Source organism: Micropterus salmoides, unplaced genomic scaffold (genome assembly GCF_014851395.1).
Source record: "Micropterus salmoides isolate LMB-PRFRI ecotype aquatic unplaced genomic scaffold, ASM1485139v1 Ms_hic_scaffold_16, whole genome shotgun sequence".
NCBI classification, from domain to species: domain Eukaryota; kingdom Metazoa; phylum Chordata; class Actinopteri; order Centrarchiformes; family Centrarchidae; genus Micropterus; species Micropterus salmoides.
Genome location: NW_024040707.1, coordinates 7649107 through 7670827, shown reverse-complemented (window position 1 = coordinate 7670827; position 21721 = coordinate 7649107). Strand labels below are relative to the sequence as shown.

The 21721-nt window shown below is 39.0% G+C and overlaps 1 protein-coding gene across 1 annotated transcript in view; it reads right to left on the bottom strand.

Annotated features, from left to right (window-relative positions):
• Window positions 1–1788: 1788 nt before the first annotated feature.
• Window positions 1789–21721, bottom strand: part of syt6a (synaptotagmin VIa) — a gene marked incomplete at its 5' end in the record, with an annotated part of 36189 nt that continues 16256 nt past the window's right edge. The window contains 6 exons of the mRNA XM_038721800.1: window positions 1789–1925; window positions 3570–3720; window positions 4805–4976; window positions 5941–6061; window positions 12731–13292; window positions 14436–14826. Of these exons, the coding sequence (XP_038577728.1) occupies window positions 1854–1925; window positions 3570–3720; window positions 4805–4976; window positions 5941–6061; window positions 12731–13292; window positions 14436–14826 (1469 nt within the window). The remainder of the gene's footprint in view (window positions 1926–3569; window positions 3721–4804; window positions 4977–5940; window positions 6062–12730; window positions 13293–14435; window positions 14827–21721) is intronic.

Here is a 21721-nt window from a genome sequence, read left to right as displayed (position 1 = left end):
AAACCATAGGTGCATTAATGTGTTTCACCAATTACAGAACCAGTTATAGGACAGTGATCCAAGCTGGAGTTTTGTGCATATTTTATCTGGCTAAGTTATTGTAAAGTGAGCAAATACTATGCAGGGGCCCATTAAAGGAATTACACAAATGCAAAGGAAAGTGATATAACAGCTGTGCTGTAGTCTTTTCTTGATCACATCAAATAATATAATATATATAAAAAAATAATCCATTTACCACATGTTGCAGATCAAGCGTCTGGATGGCAAATGCAAAGACATGGTCTCCCTGTACAACAGTATGATCAATGACAGGATAAACATCAATAAAGTTGCATGTTACTTAGTTCAAAAGACAAATAATTTCACCAATTTCAGAGTTTAGGTTTTTCTCAATCACCACCAACAAGACTACATATATTCAAAATGTCAGTAATTTTTCTTTATCGATACGTATCTTTGTAGATTTTCTGGTTTTCTGTTTAGAGAAACAAAACATACATAAAGTAACCTGCAGACGGCTACACATGAAACTATACACATCCACCAAAAACCTGTTCAGAAAACGAACAAGAGGATACAAAGAAGTGGTTTTCAAAAAGTGTTTTTGTGAAGCACAGCATTTGTGTGAGTTTTCATTTTGGAAGAAAGGTTTGCGAACATCAAATGGAGAAGAAGGTGGTGGTGGTGGTGGTGGTGGTGGGTGGGGGGGGGGGTGTAAAATGTGCTCATAATTTCCCTGTTTACAGAAACCTCCAGAGCTCCCTTGACAAAAAGCTTGGTTCTATTTTGTTACTGTCTTTTTCAAAATATTGTCCTTTGGCTTGGTTTTTGGTTAGTGTGTTCAATAAGCCACTTGTGCCTTTGTCAGGTAATTTTAATTCTTCTTCTATCGAAAATTGATAGAGATAGAAAACAAGAATTTTTTTAGCAGTTATAACACTGCAGCCCAATTTGATCTCATGTGAATGCTAATACTCCTGTTTTTTCTTCTTCTTTCTACACAAAACCTCTTGTCTTGGCTGATTGTGAAAACACACTAAAGCTGCAATTTTCCAAGCTGAGAATATTTCAGTTTCAGCCTAATCCAACCTCTCCTCAATAAGTCAATAATTGCTTATGTTATTGATGAAACTGGAAGTACAGCAAACTCAGCTGCAGCTTTGAAATTTATTTCACTTTTACTATACACAAACAATAACAACTAATGGAGCGGTTTTACATCTAATAGTTCCAAAATGCTACAGTTCAGTATTGTTTTTATGGTAATACAGCACTGTGAAATTCAATAAGAGAGAGAGCTGTAGAGTTTTGAAATTGCCTCAGATCCCGTTAAAGATCGTCTCTTTTTCTACCCCAGCTGAGTCTTCAGCTTCCCTTTTTGAAACTTCCGCCGATCTCAGGGAGCGATATCCAACTGAGTTTTTCCATCAAAGAGCCTCTACCAGCACAAAGCTGAATCTTCAGCTATTTGGAAAGTCTCCTGTGAGGACACCAAGCTCACCTCAGCTCGGTCAGCTCAATATTAGAACTCTGCAGACTAGAGGTCCAGCAAATCTCTTCTGATGACAACAAAGGCAGCACTGGGTCATCACAACACCCACATTTCAAATCAGTGACCCTAAAACTTTAACCCGAAAAGACAGCGCTTCACACAACTAACTGACTGACGGTGGTCTTAGATCAGTTCTTGGGAGTGCTCTGGGACTAGACTTGAGGAAGGGAGGGACGGAGAGAGAAAGAGAGAGGGAGATACAGTGGGGTTGTGTTTCTCCTCAATCAGACAGACAGGAAGTGGATCAGCAGGAGGGAGGAAACCCCCTTCTGGGCTGGTGGGTCACAGGTGGCTCTGTTCAGGGACTAGCAGGGGGCCTGGGTGAGGGGCAGGAACCTTGGCTGTCAAAGCTGGCTGTCCTCGCCTTCCACTGCAGGACACACAGACACAAGGAAATGATTCATAGCAAATTTTTACAGCATGTCACTCTCATGTTACTTTCAACGCAGGGCAAATATCTGTATAGAGAGGAGTATCAGTGTTCCAGGAATATAAGAGCAATGTGGGGTTTTTTTGTTTTGTGACCAGCCTTTCCATTTATTTCATTTTCCCATTAAGTTTGGTGAGGATGTAGGAAAATAACAAGGAACATGGGCTCAATCATTATTATCTGACAAGATAAAAATATATAACAAAAATGATAAAATATTACATTCACATACGGTGTGAATGTTACGTGTTAATGTGACTGTGAATGGTTGATTGTCTCTATATGTCAGCCGCGTGATGAACTGGCGACCTGTAGTTATAGATGATGGATGGAAAATAAAATATATAATATAATATGCTATAATACAAAATAATAATAAATATATGTACAGTATACAGTACATATATTCTAAAAATTGAATGTAATAAAAAATAAAATGTAATAAAACAATGTTGACACACAAAAAAAATAACTTTAATGGATTTTGCCTGTTTGGAGGATAGTCATGCTTTATGCTATGAATGCACAATCCCCATAATGCTTTGGGGGATGTAAACATGAAGTTTATTGCCATGGAATCAGTGAGTTACGCTGGAGACCTATTTTAGCCGAGATATTTGTCAGTTCCCATTTGCAAATGCACACATGGATCTACAGACAACTATCAATGGATAACTGTAATAGGCTACTGAAGAAAACAGGCAGTTTCTAGACTCATAACGAGGTCTTTTTTCGGTTATCTTTATGCGGATTCATGCAAGAATTATATCTTCAGAAAGAATAACTGTGCATTCATGTGGTGTCAGAATAAGAAAGATTTTAGATTGATAAGAAATTATTTCCCTACTGGGAAAATTTACATGAACTCCCCCTGAAGTTGGAAAAACAAGTGGGAAAGTTTAAGAAAATATTGGTACAGTTTGGTCGAGTTGTTGTCACATACATGTAGAAACATGGCAGACAAAATGGTTGATGGTTATAAACTTTTGAAACAAGATGGTTTGTTTGCTATCCATGTAGAGTGGCCTAGATGTCTCTGTGTTGTTTATACGCTCTGAAATTGCTAACCCAACAACTCTTTGTAGTAGTGTCCATGTTGTTTCCACATGGAAACAAGAAGCACACTTGGGAAATGGGACTATCCGAGGAGCCTGTGAATGCACAATAAGTCACACAACATTGAAATATGTGTATCATGTCTGTGTGTTCACATTGACTGAGTTATGATTCTGAGAAGGAGTCCGATTTTTCACGCAAGTATATTAATTGCCTCTATGAGCTGTTTGTCAGCCAATGTGAACTGCTGACAGTGTCAGTAAGCGGGCCAAATACACAAATTACCACCAGCTGTTTTCAGAACACCTGCTTGTATCTGTCCCTTTAACCTCATGTAGTATTTGTTGCCTCATGTCTCCCTCTATAACCCCACCCCCAATCCCCTCAAACTCTCCCCTCACAGTGCCCTAGAGCAAAGGTTTCAAATTGTGGGAGTGGAGAATTTCCAGTTAAGCCCCCGATTCCTCATTCTAAATCATGAACATGTACAGAATAATCCTTGAAAAATGACTCCACCCTCAAACCTACCTCCTTCTCAGATTTCTTGGACTCCAGCAGGGGGTGCCAGTGTGCAATGGGCTTGCGTGGGTAAGCCAGCATTTCGTTCCAGTGGTCCCTGCCAAGTCCCTCGGCATGGCACCCAACCCTCATCACACCAATGATCTCATTATGACCTACCCTGTGGGAGCACACACATAATGCATAAAGTCTGACTTAACACGACATCTCATACATGAAATTGTTGCTGATAATTGCAAAAGGGGCATTTTGTAAAGAAAGGAGATGCAAATCTGAATCTGGATGTCCTGCTGATCGATACAGCGAATCTGCAGCTGATGATACAAGAACTGACTAACCTCTGGAAGGCCTTCAAAGGAAATCTTTGCTGCATTAACATTGTCTGAAGTGTAAATGAAAGCAGTTTTTTCTTGACATAATCCCTGGATTATTAGCACAACCTGATTCAATTCTAGCATGAGAGCAGAAAGTAAAGAAAACACAAGGGACTAAGTTTCGAGTTAGTATCTGCTCCTTTTACGCAGAAAAAAAAAGCATACACACTCTGACCTTTAACACACATGTTCTCATTCTGTCAGCTGTCGGCACTGCATTCCCCTTTTCTCTTTCCTGTGATAGCTTCACATACTGTAAACATAAAGGTACTGCTGTACACTGCTCTTTTTCTGAAGAACTACAATTTGACTGACTCTAATATAAAAATGAGGATTACTCAAAATGATTGTATTTTCATTATAATTTGTGTCTTATGACACAATCTATAAAAGTCTATATGATTTTTCCACAAAAATGAACTCATTTAAAATTACACCTTTTCCTTCTCCCTAATTGAAAAATCCAGACTTTATTAATATGCATCATAAATTCTCATTTAAAATTTTTAACTTTCAGGCACAAGATGTCTCCCACTTCTCAGTGTATGCACGCCAGAGGTTTCCAGTTTCACACTTTTGAAGTTGCATATTGGATCATGATTGGCTCCAAACTAAATCAAATACAATCACACTCTTATGTACACATCCAAAACTCAGATTTAAGATGAGTTCAGAGAGACTTTCCCTCTTCAGCAGATTCATTTGCATTCACAAACAAACTTCTCAAACTCTACACATACATCATTCTGCACACTGAAGGTCAAACATCCAAGTTAAGTTACAATAAGACTTCAACATTTTATTTTTTGTCCTGATCTGTTGGTTTCTAGCACACTCAGTCGTGATGCTAAATTAGATGTTTGTACGTACAAATCGTAGTCCATGACAGATATGTGCAGGCTGACATGGTCCATACTGTCTGGCGGGATGTCAAAGATGATGGCCTCATTGTAGGTGGGATTTAGCGTGTTCTTTTTTATGGTCGTCTTCTTCTTTTTCAAGCGTCTCCCGTCACATATGAGTGACACTTTGACATAGGGATCTAATCAGTGAGAGGAAAAGAGGAAGACAATGCTGATAATTACATATCCTCAATGTGTGGATGCTCTCCTAGTTATCCATCTTATTTAGGGAACTGCCAGAGCAATAATTAGCATGAAGAGCATGCTTCTGGGATTATTAAGGGAGCGGAGCTTTTACAATGTTTGCCAAAACATCTTCAAAGATGTCCGTGAAAATACAGCCATCAATGGCCTATTTCATTATCCAGTGTGTGTTTTTTTTGGTTTCTATTTATGCATGAAGGCAACCCTGGAGGATCTGGCTTCAGTAATATGCATAAAAGTAGATAAGTCAACGTCTTTTGTAAAGATAGAGGACGATGGGCCATAGATAGCTTAACCAGCATGACTGAGAAAGCTTCCTGATGAATGCTGATTTCAATCATCATCCGTCAGTGGCAAATCACCTCATATTATTTATACTCATACATTATGCCACATTTTAGTCAGATGTAAGCTGCCCTAAATCTATAAATGACAAACAAGAGTGCTTGCTTTGCAACCCATCATGCTTGAAGGCACAATTTGGTAGTTTACGATGCACAGATTGAAATAATGGCAGACAGCTAAAATCGTGAAATGTCATTAAACATTGGAGGAAAAATGCCACATTCACTCCAAATTACACCTGAACCCTGGCATTTAATGCACAATAAATGTCACATTTTACAAGTGGTATCAGTGTTATAGCAAAACATGGAATGGGAAAGTGGAACAGCAATCTATTAAAATAAACAGACCACATGCAACTATTTGCTGACAATGTCTTAATATTGCAAGTGTTGAATATTAATAACTGCTGAAATAAGCGGAACACAGCTGAGATGGCTCTCCACTGTTTGTTCACTTTATCTAAAACGCTTACGATTGGATATTCACAGCGGGATCATTCATTTTAAGCCATTGCAGCTGTAAGTGAATCACACAAACACACACACAACACACCTGAGTATCCAGTGATGTCCATAGCCTTGAGGTTCCTGCACTTGATGACAGTAAGTGTGAGTCTGCCCGCGGTGGGCAAGTAACATAGTGAGAACATGATCTCCCCAAGGTCAACACTTTCCTGTGAGAATACAAATAAGCATAAAATCTATTTCAGTTTCATATTTACATTCAACACTGATTGACTGAGTCAGACTGATGTACAGTAAGTGTTTCATACTCAAGGTCTGTTTTTAGGATCAATGTTATATTTTATTCATAGTATGCTCTTTGTAACTGCCAGAGCCTGTAGTCAGTGAAGCAGAAGATGAACCCAAAAATGACTTTATTTAATGTACTACTGTGTTATTTGTTACCATTCTTAACTTATATCATTGTAAAAACATGGTTGTATGGTGGCCTCACATTCACACAAGTAACTAGATAATTAGAGCACATAACGGTGTATAAAATAAGTAATTTGATGAAAAATAATGCATCATCTTTGCGTTATCTGCTTGTTGTTTGGAAACTGCAGCAGCGTTTTTAGATCAGGTACAGGAGGGATGCAGGTTAGATAATGAGTTGTATTGCTGTCATTTTGTACAATAGGAAAATACACGAGGTAAACTTAAATAAGTTGTCTGACATTTTAGGAAAATGTGCTTCTTGCAGAAGAAGACTGACACCACTCTCATGTCTGTGCATTAACTATGGAGCTAGAGACAGGAGATGATTACCTTAGCTTAGCTTAGCATAGCTTAGCTTAGTGTTGGCAATAAAAGCGGGGGGGAAAACAGCAAGCCTGGCTTTGTCAAGTGGTCAATACACCAGCACCTCTAAAGGCCTTATCACACTATTAAGGGTTTTAATAAAAAGGGAAAAAGCTTCCTGAGCTAAAAAGCTTGTTGGTAGTGTAACTCTCTGCAAAAAATTGCTCCTTTGAGAAGCAGTTCATACTTTGAATTGCTTCCTCTATTTTGGACTCTCTGTTCCCTTATGGCTTTGCTCAGTTAAAGCCCAAACATGAGGTGCCACGTTGTCATCCAACTTTTGGGAAGAAAGCGAATAAGCATATTTGTGCAACAGCATTTCTTGATGACGAAATTGTAAAGTTGTAAGAACAAATATGAATCACAAATAATGTGGACTAGGAAAGTAAAAAAAATGTTTAATGTTAAATGTGCCACAGGTGTTACCACCAACAGCTTGGAGTTATTAAAGTAATTAAGTTCAAGTTCTTGAGGTTATTTAGCTGTCAGTATTTCGCTGAAATTATGACTGACCTCCCGATCAAATCTTTCATGTAGAAAAAAAAGAGAGTGCTGCACTGGGTCACAAACGATGGTACTGGTAAAACTGCAGTAAAAAAAACAGGTGCTCTTCAGGGAAAGGGTCCAGTAGTTGAATAAAAAATATCAGAACAATGACTGTCTAGTGTATTATTAGTGGAAGTTCATGGTTGGCACTCTGATTGTGAATGTTAAAAATCCTCATGAATAACCAATGCTATTAGTGCACTGCATACACGTGCAGAGGGGACGTGATGGGTGCTTGAGCACCTGCCCTTTTACCCTTTGATGCCCAAAGTGCCATTTTGTCAATGAAAAATTTAATTTATTTATTTATTTTTAAATTTGTAAAGGCCCTTTTGTGAAGGCCTGCCGAATCAAACTATTGGTAAAATGAATGAATAATAATTTCGCAGTAAATTAAAATGACCCACATTATGACCTTTCACCTGATGACCTCATCGTGACGAGCCCTCCCGTTCAGACACCTTGAGTGATTCAGCAGCACCGCTTACAGGACACCTGCGTTTCCGCCGGGTAAGAGGGGTTTGCCGCTTTTTGTGGGTTGTTGGATGTATTTTAGAAGAAAGACGCAAAGAGAGCATGCACAGTTGAAGTGTATATTACTGTGTGTCGCCTGTAGAAGTAACGTTGGCTGACGTCTAACACTATGCCGACAGCTAACATAACTTCTACAGACAGATAAACAAAGGTGCTCTGTTCACTTCATTGTTTGAGGGAGTAAAGTTTCACGGGCGTCGAAAGGAGACGTCTGATCTTTTTTATGTAATTTGACTAGAAACCTTTCACTTACAGTAACTTAATAAAAACGTAGTGTGACTTAAAATAATTATACCAACATTGGTAAAACAGGTTTAAATAATGACACTTACTCCTGCAACTTATAGCTTACTTATCAGCCCTTTTTTAAAACGATCATTTAATTCAGAACTGTATTGGAAGAGATTTAGCCTACATTTTAACTGTGTTTACAACAGCAAACCTACTATATAAACTAAATAACTGGAAATACATATATTAATGTCAGTGTCAATGTAAAATGAATAATATTCCTGTCATCAAAGTAAAGAGTGAAGAAGAAATGGCCCTATTAGATTTCAGACAAAGGTATGAAATGTTAATGTGAAAGGTAAATGCTGTCATGGTTATTATGGGCCAATAGAATGAACACACACATATTAGTTTATTTATTTAGATTTATGATTAGACATATAGTCAATCAAAATCCAAATACTGTATATCTCAGATTAACAATGCAATAAATAAATTCAATACCAAAATATTGCCTATAGACACACCCCCACACACACCTGTCTATAGATTTGTCTCACTCTTACCCCTGCCTTGGCTAACCTCGTCCTTTCTCACAGTACTGTTTCCTAGTCAGATTATTTCCCACACTTTTTTGAATCTGGTATCTTATTTCCTCTACCTGCAGCTCTCGGTGTGCAGCAGTCTCTGTGAGCATCTCCCTCTTATTTTCTCGTAGCAGTCAGCCTTGGCAGCAGCTGCAGCACTACAGCAGGTCAGTCATAGTGAGCCAGTTCCTAACACTGTCAGCAATCTTTACATTTTGTCATGGTCACATATTTGTTTAATCAGCTAATATATCTCCTATGTTTGTTATAATATATCTAGTCACAGATCACCACCAGTAGTGTCAGCAGCAACAAGAACAGCAGCAGTAACAGCAACAGCAACTGTTGCCTGTAAGTTATATCAGCCCACAGTGTTTTAAAGCAAGAGCTGGGTATTCCCTGTGTTTCTTTCTCAAAACTGTGTCACAGCATTTGCTGATGTATCAATATAGAAGCATCAGTATATGCACATCAGCAAGGAGTACATAACGATCTATTTCTGTATCGATATTTTGAGAACAGCCCTATTTAAATCCTTGTTCCATGTGCCCCTTTTATACTTTGAGCACCTGTCCTTCCAAAGGCCCTGGTACACTGGACAGTTTTTTGGGGCTTTTTATTTTTTACCGAACAGCAAATTTCAATATTCTCACTGCAATCCAAAAACACCAATTCTGATCACATTTCCAGATGATCGTCATCAAGACAGTAAATTAAAACAAAACAGAGAGGACATTACATTTCCAGCTCCGTAACGTCAACATAATGTAGTTCAATTATCCACATAATCGACGAGTGAACGAGTAAAAAAAATTTTTTTTAGGGACTTGTATCACCAAGTTCCCTCGTATAAGAATGTTTTCTATACTCTAATGTACTTCTGAGATGAAGCTTTCCAAGCACAACCAGTCCACCCACCAAAATATTAGCTTTGACTTGTATAGAAACTGTCCTGTGAGAGTCCATACTGAGCTAATGAGAGTCCTGTTATCTGCCTCATGGTGGTTCTTAGCCCCATCCTATAAACAGTATTAAGGTCACACAGACCTCTAATCTCTCTGAATGAGCTTGGTGAGAACCCCGCTGATTGGCAAATCTCAACACGTCGGACTGAGAGCTTCAGTCTTAGCATTTCTTCACACATACAGCTGCGATTTGGCTTTCTCTGCTGTGCAAGTGAGGGATTTCATTTGAAGGGTGTGAAGGTTCAGCCTAATGTGAGAGCACAGCAGAAATGTCAAGTGTTGTAAACGCATGAAGTGACATTTTGATTGTCCTTTTAGTAACACGGGCTGTTTTGGTGCTAGTCAGTATCATGTGTAGGCTACTGCATTAATCTTTTTTTTTTGCCACGGTAGCAACAAAGCTCCAGGGACAGCAATGTTATTCTGTTGATTGGTCTTTAGGTCAGTCCACCACTTTGGTCCACTCTGAAATATCTTATATAACGACTATTTGATGGATTGCCATGAAATTTTTTACAGAGGATGAAGCACACTGACCCAACCCCCTCACTTTTTCTCCAGCACCTTTTCACTTATCCAGTGAAACATCTACCAGATGGATTGGCACAACATTTTGTACAGACGTTCATGGTTTCAAGATAGTGCATCTTAATGATTTTGGTGATCCCCTGACTTTTTCTCTAGCACCACCACAAGGTTGACATTTTTGGCTTTTAGTCAAGTATCTCAACAACTATTAGATCCTTGAGGTGCATTGATATTTGGTACATGGACATTTGTGTCCCCTTCAGGACGAATTGTATTAAATGTGGTGATCCTTAAACCTTCATAGCGCCATCATCGGGACAAAATATAAATGTGTCTAATACTTTGATTGATTTTATTGTTTGCAAAATTACATTCCCATCAGCCTCAGCTGTACTTTGTGTTTAGTGCTAAATAACCAATGAGCATTTAGCATGCTAATATTAAGACAACTAAAACAGCGATCATTTGTAGTTTTGACTGGAATGTCATGCCAACTATTGGATATATTGCCAAGATGTTTGAGACAGATATTCTTGTGTCAGGATGAAGTGTAATAACTTTGCTGATCTCCTGAGTTATCCTTATGCCAGAATTTATCTCTTTCCAACACTTTAGTACTAATTTGCAAATTTTACTATGACAACACACCAAACTAAGATGGTTAACGTAAACCTTACACCTGCTAAACATCAGCATGTTAGTATTTTCACTGTGAGCATGTTAGCATGTTGACATTAGCATTTGGCTCTAGCACCGCCGTCACAGAGCTACTAGCATGGCTGTAAACTCTTACTCTGCTTTAAAAATTCTTTGTCAAGTTACTTATCAGTCCTTTACCACATGATAAATAATTCCCAGATTCACATTGAACACCATAGACTGTAAAGGTGAACACACATGAAGAATAATCTGAGTCAATAAGGCTACTGGTCTCCTCAAGACTCTTTTATCTTAGTAACGCTTGTAAGTTGGTGTTATTGATGAATATCTCACCTTGATCTACTGTATGACCCTTCCCTTCCACCCTCTGCTCAATACTGGCATCTCTTCCACTCATTAAGCTGCACAGTGTCTCTACATTACACCACTTTATGTTTGTTTTTTGTTTCTACTGAACCCCGCCATCTGTGCATTCTTTATGTTGCCAATCTTGAATTTAATGTGAGCAAGGGGTTTTGTCATAAAATCATTTGGTTGTTCAATAAAGTTTGTGTGCCAAGGAGAGGGCTGCCTGATATTCTGCCTCCTAAGCAATAACACGGGCTCAAGTTCAACAACTGGGTGGGTGCGTGGGGGTGGGGGAGCTGTCAGATATAAGGGCTCTGTGGAGGTGATCAAGTGATGAGAGCTCTAAGGTGCCACATTGACAGAAACAACACTAGCTGAAAATGGACCCCGGAAATCCTCATCAAGTAACAAAGCCAACAGAAAAATAATTGGATGAGTAAGCTATGGGTTAGAAATTTCCTTTTATGTTTGAGATAGTAACACCTCGTAACTACAACAATTACACATTATTTAGTTTCATAACAATTGTGTTTTTATAGAGTAAAAAATGCAAATATGTATCTAATTCTTAATGATGTATTTGCTACTATAAACTATTAAATAATTTTATTCCCATTACAAAGCTGTAGCCAGGATTTAATTCCCTCAATGAAAATATTGACTAGACACTAAATCCTTTTTTATTGTTTGGATTTTATATTTTTCATATTTTAAGTCACTAAATTATATTTTTATTTACATATTAATTCCCTACATGAAGATGCTGACATGCTGCATTTTCTTTACACTGAGAAGTGTAAAGAAAATGTGGCCTTAAAGTAGCAAACAAATTTGAAATTTTGGGCCCTATTTTAACAGCAAAAGCGCAAAGTGGTAAGTCTTGGTTGCATGGACTGTGTGGGCGTCTCCAAGCACACCTGCTCATGTACCTGCAGCAGTGCAAAATTCAAAAAGGCTAGTTGAACTGGAATATAGATCAGACGGTGTGGTGATTAGTAAATTCACTCTCAACAACTGCTCAACAAATGAGATTGCTCCTTGAAGCTGAGCAGACATTCTTCCTTTTCATTAATCTTGTTAGTTGTCTTAACTCACGCATATTTTAATTAGCCTTTCTGCACAGACAGAACTTTATGCTCACACTGTACCGACCAATTAACCGTCCATGACGTGAAACTCACACTCAGCGTGAGCACATGACCTTTGGTCGTGTTTTGCCCAGTGACTCCTTATTTCCTATACAGTTTTACAAACAAGACGGCTGCGTTCTCAGCAACTAAAATTAATATGGGAAATCGGACCCTGGAACTGCTCAAACTGCAAGACAGCCGACCAAAACTTCAAGAAATCCGTCTGATTGTCCAACAGCAGAACGTTGATCGTTAAGCCAATTAATCAGGCGTTGTGATCAGCTGCACGTCAAAAAAAGTGATTCTAAAATTAGTTGGAGACAACCAATTTTGGGCTAAAATCTGGCCTAACGTGTACCGTGTCTGCCCAAATTAAAGCGTGAAGATTGTAATTTATACTTCAGCTCACCAGTATATGTCAAACATAGGTCATATAAAATATAAGCATCTCTATACAATCAGTCATTTGACACTGACTGTTGAAGAAAGAGAAAAAGATAGATTCTTACACTGGTGGCATATTGGATGTCCTTCCATATGTTCGTCTCCCTGGAGAGGTCTGATGTTTCAAACAAGTTTTCCAGCACCACTTCCCCGATCATGTCATGCCGTGAAAACCGGTCAAAGTCAAAGACACTCATATGGAGCTTCCTGACTGCAAGCTCATCGTAAGGCACAGGAAACTGGAAGCTCTCGCTGAATGTGGGGTTGAGTGTCTTCCGGTGGACGCGAGTCTGGAACTTCTTGCGATCAGGCAGCAGGTAGACCTTCACGTAAGGGTCAGATGTGCCACATAAGTCCTTGGCAGGTAGGTCTACTGCCTTGAGGATGTTGACGATGAGTGCCTCGTTTTCATAGTCGTACTTCAGAGAGAAGTTAATCGTGCCACAGTTTTGGCTGCTGCCCTTCTTGGACGAATCCTCTGATTCCGGGGTCTTCTGTTGGTAGAGCTCTGGCTGGATGCGCCCTATGCTGGTGGGCTTTTCATCTCTGTCGACCATATAGTCATTTCCCAGGTCAAGACTGCCTACCTGCATCTGCCTGGGCAGGTGTCGTTTGAATGAATTGTGTCTGCAGGGACAGGAAAGACAGGAAGTAAGAAAGAGTGACAGGGAATGAATGGCTTGTGGTTTGAGTTAAAGAACTATTAGTGAAGACGAGCAAGGAAACTCCGGGCAGTTTCAAAATCGAGGGCCCAGACACACCGAACTGACCTCAAAAACTAGCACTAACAAAGACTGACTGATTGTGTCACCTCAGGTCTTCTTTTAAAGTTGAAATTAATCAAAGACAGCAGCCAACAGCTAGCTGAGTTCTTTCCTGTGTGAGAGGAAATAACTAGTGTCCTGTGGCCTGTATTTATATTGTTTATAAAAATAGGATCAAAACCCTAGAAAGCAGGCCTACTATTCTCATGCTACTGTCACTCTTGTAACATGCATGGAATGCCAATTATGAATACGTCTTAATTGACACGAGTTTTTCTTTTCTTTGCTTTGCACTGGGATTGTCTAGTCAATAAGATACAATAAGAGTTGTAGGTAAAATAAAAAGATAAAAGTCAAGTCAAGATAAAACTGCACTAAATGCACGAAATAAAAACAAAACAAAGTGACATGCCAATGAGGACCCAGGGCTGAACAACAATTTGCTGTCTCAGGTCTCTAAATGGACATTAGTTTTAGTCAAAGAACGAATAGATGTATTTTTAAAAGATATGGACTACTGATGTGCACTTATTAACATGGTGAAAACGTGCAATTCTGCTAGTATTGCTAAAGCCAATCTTTTTTTCTCCCCTCTATTCCATTAATTCTCGTGAAGAAGCCATCACATATAATTAGCCTTACCATAATGACCTGCACAGAGGTGCCTCTGGGGCAGTGAGGAACACGATCCACAGTATTTATTACAATTAACTTTGTAGATAGCAAATTGCTTAGACAGAGAATTTCTACATTCATTAGCGATATATTAAGGGTATTTTGGTGTCTTCTCTCTGAAAATATAGTGTGTATTTTTCCTATTTACACTTTTTTCTTAATTTCATGTTGGATTAATGGACCTTCTGTATCACATGATATTGTGTCTTGAACCTCTGTCTATGAGTGCATGCTTGGTTGTATGTACCCCTAAGCATATTTAGACATGAATAACCACATCGCAGTATTGTGTATTATCAGTTTTACATACACACGTGTGTATATGACTAACCGAGTGGAGGAAGCCGGCTCAGTGGTTTGCCTCTGCATGCGTTGCGTGCGGCGCAGGAAGTGCTCCCTCATGGAGAGCTGTACATCGGTGGGGATGTCGGGAGATGTACGGCTTATCTTCACTGCCGCCTCCAGGAAACCCATCGAGCCCATGGGGTCCTTCACCTTCTCTGTCGCCATGGTGACTGGTGACTGCTGGGGACTGGGCAGCAGTAGAGGCGGCTGTTGCGGGCAGTGCTCTGGGCCACAGGATGGAGTGAGGGATGGACTGGGGAAGTGTGCCTTAGTTCGCCAAGGCTCACAGCACAGCTTCCAGGAGATGAATGTAAGAAGGCCCAGCAGAGCCAGGCCACAGACCACAAACACACCGAGCAGGAGGCCAAAAGTAGCGTCTGGTGGCGAGCCGCGGGGACCAGAAACAGAGGATCACACAATATGGACAAACAGATGGTGATTACAAGGGTGAGAGGAGAGAGAGAGAGGGAGACAGTCTATTAGGACATGATTTTTCAAACGATCTCAGTAGATTTTATATAAGACTAAGGACAGCCAGCCAAGTATACTGGGAGATGTGCCTTATAAATATTAGAGTAACCTCCATTAGTCTTCAGTTCAGCCAAGGGATATGGAAAGAATATTAATGTAAGCAGAATGTGAGTATGGTATGCACTCATGCACATACACATATACACACATCATTTTCTTTGACATTAGACTCGGTAAAAGTAATTACAGTCTAACAAATGACATAAGTGATGAATATAATTTATAGGCATTTGAAAAAAAATACACCTAGGAATAGAACCAAAGTGTCAAAATCCTTCCTGTTGGATTTTTATCATGAAACAGATAAAAGGAGCCAGGCACAGTCAAACTCGTTTATTTTCCAGTATTCTGAATATGCTTCCTGGGGAACAAGCGGCATACAAAGACCTGGAGACGCACCAAGAATGCTGACAAGCACTCTGCAAGGATTCATAGAGACTGAGGGGAAAGAGAAACACAGAAAACATACAGTATCTCCGGCTTTTGCCTTTGGGACCCTTGCCAGAGTCACTGCATTCTTGATTTAAAGTAATTATATTTCACCACCAGACACTGTGAATGTTTTCCACACTTTTCAACCGTAATTTCATTTATTCTGAAATTTTTGCTCGAGTGCTCTTTTCAGCAGGCCCTGATTACTTGGACTTATGTACAATAACTCATGCTGAGGAGTGTCTCGGTGGCCTCTCAGAGCATCCCTGAACTCCCGTCTAAGCATAACACCCCGGAGATAGCAGGGAGGTGTTGCAAGGCACACTAGCTCTTTTGTAATATTTACCTGGCTCAACCTTTCCTCACTTGAACAAAAATATGAGCATCAGCAAGCGCTGAAATCTGCAGGTGAAGTTGTTGATTGGGGTACAATGTACTTATGTGAATATTCCATTATGCATGTTACTCTGTACTACTCCACTACATATCTGAGGGAAATATTGTACTTTTTATTTTACTGCATTTATCTGACAGCTATGGCTGCCAGTTATTTTACAGATAAGAAAAATAATAAATGTAATTTAAAATAATACAATTAAATAAAAACATATGATAAGCTTTCAAAAAAAGTGTATAATTGAGGCCTAAATTGATGTCTATGACATGTTTGTAGTTCCACCAAAGAGACATTTCCCCTCTACACTTCTCAGATTGTGTTCTCAGCAAGGTTTAACTATGTTATATACTCTTAGGTAGTTTAATCTGTAGCAATGCATCATATTTTATAAAGTCAACACATGTATTGTGTATAAAAGTAACTATAGCTATCTGATCTAGTTCTGAGATGTAGTGGAGTTGAAGTATAAACTAAAATCCACCACTGGTCTTTGATGTCAAATTGTATAAAATTTCAAAATACCTCAGTTGCATGAATAGTAAAATGACACACTAAATATTGTATGTTTAAACTATCCTTAGATGACCAAAAGGCTATAAAAAAATGTTAAAAAAAAGAGAACATTTTCTACTTTTTTGCACAAATTAAGAACTGTCAGGTTCAAAATTTTAACTTAATGGAGTGTCCACAAAGCCAGATTTATAGCTTAGCCAAGCGGTGGACAGGATTTCAAGTCTGGAGGATTTATGCCTGAGGAGGATTTCTCAGCTGTCCACAGCCCTGGCCTCTCCATGTCATTTGAAATTTCACACAGCTCTCCACAAAGCTTCGTCTTGACTGGACTGTCGCTCGCAGAGTCTTCAGTCGCCATCACAGCAAATTGAAGCAGACCATGCACTGCACTGAAATACGAACGCCCTGTGGTGACATCTTCTGCTGCAAAATGCGTTGACATGTCATAAATGTGTATTTGAGTATGTAACTTGTTTTACTTTTTCCACTACAGCAGCGGCCTTCAAAGTGAAGTATCCACTGAAGGTTTTTTTTTTTTTAAGTCTGACACTGTGGGGCCACACCAGACAACATTGAGAAAGTCCCATACCCCAAATGTCCATGGGACATTCTGAGGCTGAAAAAAGTACATGTATAGTGTAACATCAAACAAATTTATATTAATGGGTTTTGTCAAATATTTCATTCTTCTTTGTACTTTGATTTGGTAGGTACTACTTTTTAGTCTATATTTGTTTACATTATCGCAAACTGGCACCATTAAAACTAGAACCTGAACTAAACTAAATTAGCCATTAGCAGTTGCTGTTTGCAATGTGTCCATGGATGTAAACGAACTATCACTGGATTACTTTAATACTAAATCCATGTTTAAATGTTTTAAATGTGATATGCTTTTTACTATGTCACCACTATGGCAGTATCTGGCCCATCAATGACAAAAAATGTGTTTTGTAGGTATTATTTAAAAGTTTGTAATTTGGAAAAGCATTTTAAAATGTTGATGACTCATTCTGAATCTGCACTTGTTGTATTAATTTAGCATCCAATCAAAAGATTCTCAATATAATGCTACTGAAGCATAGTGTTTTTGGGACCAGGCACCACAGTTATTGGTGAAACTGGATCATATTTGATGGAGAAATATTAGAAATATGGAGAAAATATTTTCTAGTTTTCTCTCTGATGTCCCCCCGCTGCTCTGCCTCAACTCTGTGATTCACAGTTTCCTGATGGACACACAACTAACTTTAGCAACAATTAAAGATAAAACTGTACAACTGTAAAGGTGTTTACACCGTTATTCAAGCACTGGAACTTTTCAGGACAGGGGCTTCTTGATGGATAGCTTTAGTCTTTGCTAAACCGCTAACTGTAGTCTATCGGCCTGTCTCTATGGCTAGTTAATGTTAGCTTGATCGGTTAACGTTAGCTGTGCTGCTAGCTGTTCTATTAGCTCACTCAGCCCCGGGGCGCCATGAGCCAAACCCGGTTTTCTGTCGATTTATGCTAAATATTGAGATGTGCTACTTAGCAGTTCTGCACATACGCATGACCCATGGTCTGTTTCCACGGCCATAAATCTGTGCAACCTTGCTGTTGGGCATGCTGTCAAAACAATGGTTGATTTATCTGCAATATCAAAAAAATCAGAATACGCTAACGCTGATATCTTAAATAAAGATGGCATATTCTTGTATTTCAACATGCTCCCCATCTCCTTACAGTACACATGGAGTGAGTAGTGGTGCCATATAAAATGATTCTTTAGTGAGAGCATTATTTGATAGGTAAGAATACGCTACCCCTGAAAGAATGTTATAATATAATCAAAATACAGAAGATGTCATAATACTTTGAGAGTTATACCTTTATGGGATTGGAAATGGGAACACATACGGTAGCATTTTTCGATAGGGCAAAGCGACTCGATAGACTCTGCTATTGATTTGAGCAAGAAAACGGCTGAAACAAACAGTACAGACAATCTGTGACTGCACAGTATGAATTGTTTCAATTGTTTTCTTTGCCCCACACTGATGCAGAAATACATTTGATTATCATACTGCATTATTATATTGAAATAAATCCATGTCAGAAACATTTAAACTTTTAAGTATAGTAGCCTCATTAATGTCTGTTATTATCACACACATCAGTGACATGAAAACTGAAGAGATTTAAGATATGCTACTATTGTCATTATTTAAATGTGCTTCATCAGGATGATTGAATCAAATATTGATTTATTGATTAGACATGTTTTTGATATTTATTTTGGATAAATTGGTATGTTAATCGAGAATTGGCAACTTTTCTTTCTTTAGAATAGGAAAAATTTGTTGTTAGATTAATCGACTAATTGAAGAAAATTATAATTAATTAATCGACTTGAAAATTAATCGTTAATTACAGCCCTAATTTACTTACATTCACTTACTTACTTACGATGGTTTCTCTGATACTTACTGCACCTGGATCGGAATCATGCACCTGTCACCAGTTTATGTCCATGTGATAAGGAAAAGTGTTAACGCTGAAATGCGGCCAACTTCTCAGTATTAGCTTCTAGTGTTTTTAGAATATGAGACATACTGTAGGCAGAAAGCTGATGATGCAGTGATAGTGAGAGAGCACAGAGAGAGCCTGCCATGAACGTTAGAGAAATAGAGAGTGATGGAAAAGCCATTGTTCTTCCTCTCCAGACAGATGGGTAATGAAGCAGAGCAGTTTGAACATATAACTCCGTCCGGACACAACCTCCCCTGACAGCATGAGACTAGACTGACCTCAGGGTTTAGCGCACTATTAATGATCACACCCACACCATAGAGGAGTGGAATATCAAATATCATTTTCCTGCAGTCAATCAAAAGGGTCTTTTCGGATCCTTTAATGTTGAACACACCTTTCATAATCAATACTTCAGACGCTGAATCAATCTCGCCACGAATCTCCTTCAGCTCAGTTTTAGGGCAGGTGTAAAGGGCAAGGAAGAGGGGCACCACTTTGTGAAAGACAGGTATTTCATTTTTTAAAAACTAAACTTTCAGGTATTATTCTCTGAGCTGGGTTACTTGCGTGAACGCAGTGACAGCTCCAGCTCTAAAACCGTTGTGGCATGCTTACCCTTTTCCCACAAGCTGAACCACATCGAGCTCTGCAGTAAGCAACCGGTGGCTGCTCTCCCCGCTGCCACTTTGCATGTTTCAGTAAGATCTATGTTTGATTCACCGTTGGACTTCATGAGTGAGTTTCTTATTCATGCACCAACAAGGCTTGGCTAGATATTATCAGGTGTTTCTAAGGATGCACAAATTTAATCAAGGTTTGTTTTGAAGTAGAGTCAGAGAGCAAAGTGAAGCCTTAGGGCTTTTCTGTCGTTCTTTTTTTTTTCTTCAAGCGCTTTCAAATCTAACCTGGTTTCCATAGTAACCCAGTCATTAGAGAGAATATGCGCTTTCTCTGCTGTTACAAATTGACTCATCTTCAGCAGGAAAAGTCCACTCCGTTGAAGATAATACACACAGGTCATAAAGATGTCAAAACGCTGTTTGCGGTGAGTAAGTTCCTTCACACAAGCTGCAGTCTGCAGTGTGATGGGGACACTATAGGCTTGGTGCACTAAGGTGGAGGCAGTGATTTTATTGACATATAAGGGACTGTATGAAAATTATTCATTATACAGAGGGTTAAGTAATTGGTCTTTTTGCTGTAGTATATATTTTTTTCAGTCTTAGTTTTGAAAAAAACACAATACATTGGATCTTTATGTGTATAATTGATTACTCGTTATACAGTCCAGTACTCCGTATCACTAAAAGAATCAGTGCCAGTATACAGTACTGGAAGAGGGGACTACAGCTGCCTGCAAAACCCCACATACAACATTTCACGATCGCATTTAGAACAACACAACATATCTGCTAATCTGTCAACATAAACAACATTTAGTTTTCTTATACATTGATTCTAATTTTTTCCAGTATGTTTGTGCCAGAACAGACCGGAGGGTACTTAATCTATGCTGTAAAGTGATACTAATTTCTTTCTACACCATGCTGATGTTAAAAAATGTAACGCATGAAGGGGTTATGTTAGAACGAACAGTTAACTTTATAAGTTTACTTATAATACTGTACTATAATACTTGGGTCAACTATACTTCTACCCATGCTGCTCCTTTATTTCCATGTCTTCTACATGGATCCTCAACTGGTGAGAATGCTGGCTTTTTTCCTGACACATGTAGCTCAGTCTTTTAGCGCAATATCACGTAGTGTGTGGCGATCATGTGGATATTTAAGAACGATATACATCTTTACTACGAATTAGCTTGAAATTAGCTAGCTAGTTACAGCTGGTTTAAAAAACAACAACTTTTAGTTGTTATTTCAGCTGACAAAACCCATCGGCTAGAAATAACAAGACTGCTTTTGTTTTTATTTACAAAAATTACAGTGAATTTCAAAGGTAAATCTGCCACCTTAACATTGTAGACCCTGTGGACTACTGTTTTGAAGTTTGGCATTTAGGCCATCTTGGGTTTTTGGAACAAGAAGTGACCATATTTGGACAAGATGTTTGAGCTGGAGCGGGATCATAGACTGTATATAAGAAGTGAGTCACTCAAGCCTGATTGACAGGTCGCCATGATAAGGACTTGTCAATCATAGATAATCCCGCCCTGAAGCACACTCTGCTTTATGGTCTATTTTCCTCTAAATGGGACCATAATTTACTTAATAAACATCATGTTGTATTGAAGAAGACATGAAACTAGAGACTGAGATCATAAACGCATCAGGAAAGTTTTTACTTACAATAAATCAGGTGAGAAGTAGGGTAATTTTACCATTATTTTTAATGGAACCAGACTTCTTTTTGCAACCAGAAGAGTCGCCCCCTGCTGGTTGTTCAATAGAATGCAGGTTTAAGGAACTTCCGCATTGGATTCGTGTCTCGGACCGGAAGCTTCCCGCTTAGGTGGGATACGCATCGCTACGCCTGACAGGTTGTAGTGACTTGTCAATCACAAGGTAGCCAAGCCCTGTAGCATACCCTGCTTTGTCTATTTTACTTAAAATAAGACCATAATTTACAAAAGGAACATCATGCTTTATTGAAGAAGACTTGAAACTAGCGAATGAGACCATAAACTCATTAGGAAAGTGTTTACTGAGGTAGTAAATCAAGTGAGAAGCAGGGTCATTTTGTCACTGAGTTCTATACAATGTGATTGTCTTAGTTTTGCAACCTGTGGAGTCACCCCCAGCTAGCCATTACGGCACTTCTGCCTTACGCTTCTCTTTTCAGACCCAGAGGGTCCCGCTTGGCAAGAACTGACTTCTTGACAAGCAGAGCAACATTAACTAAGGAGGCGGGGCTTAGGTCACCGT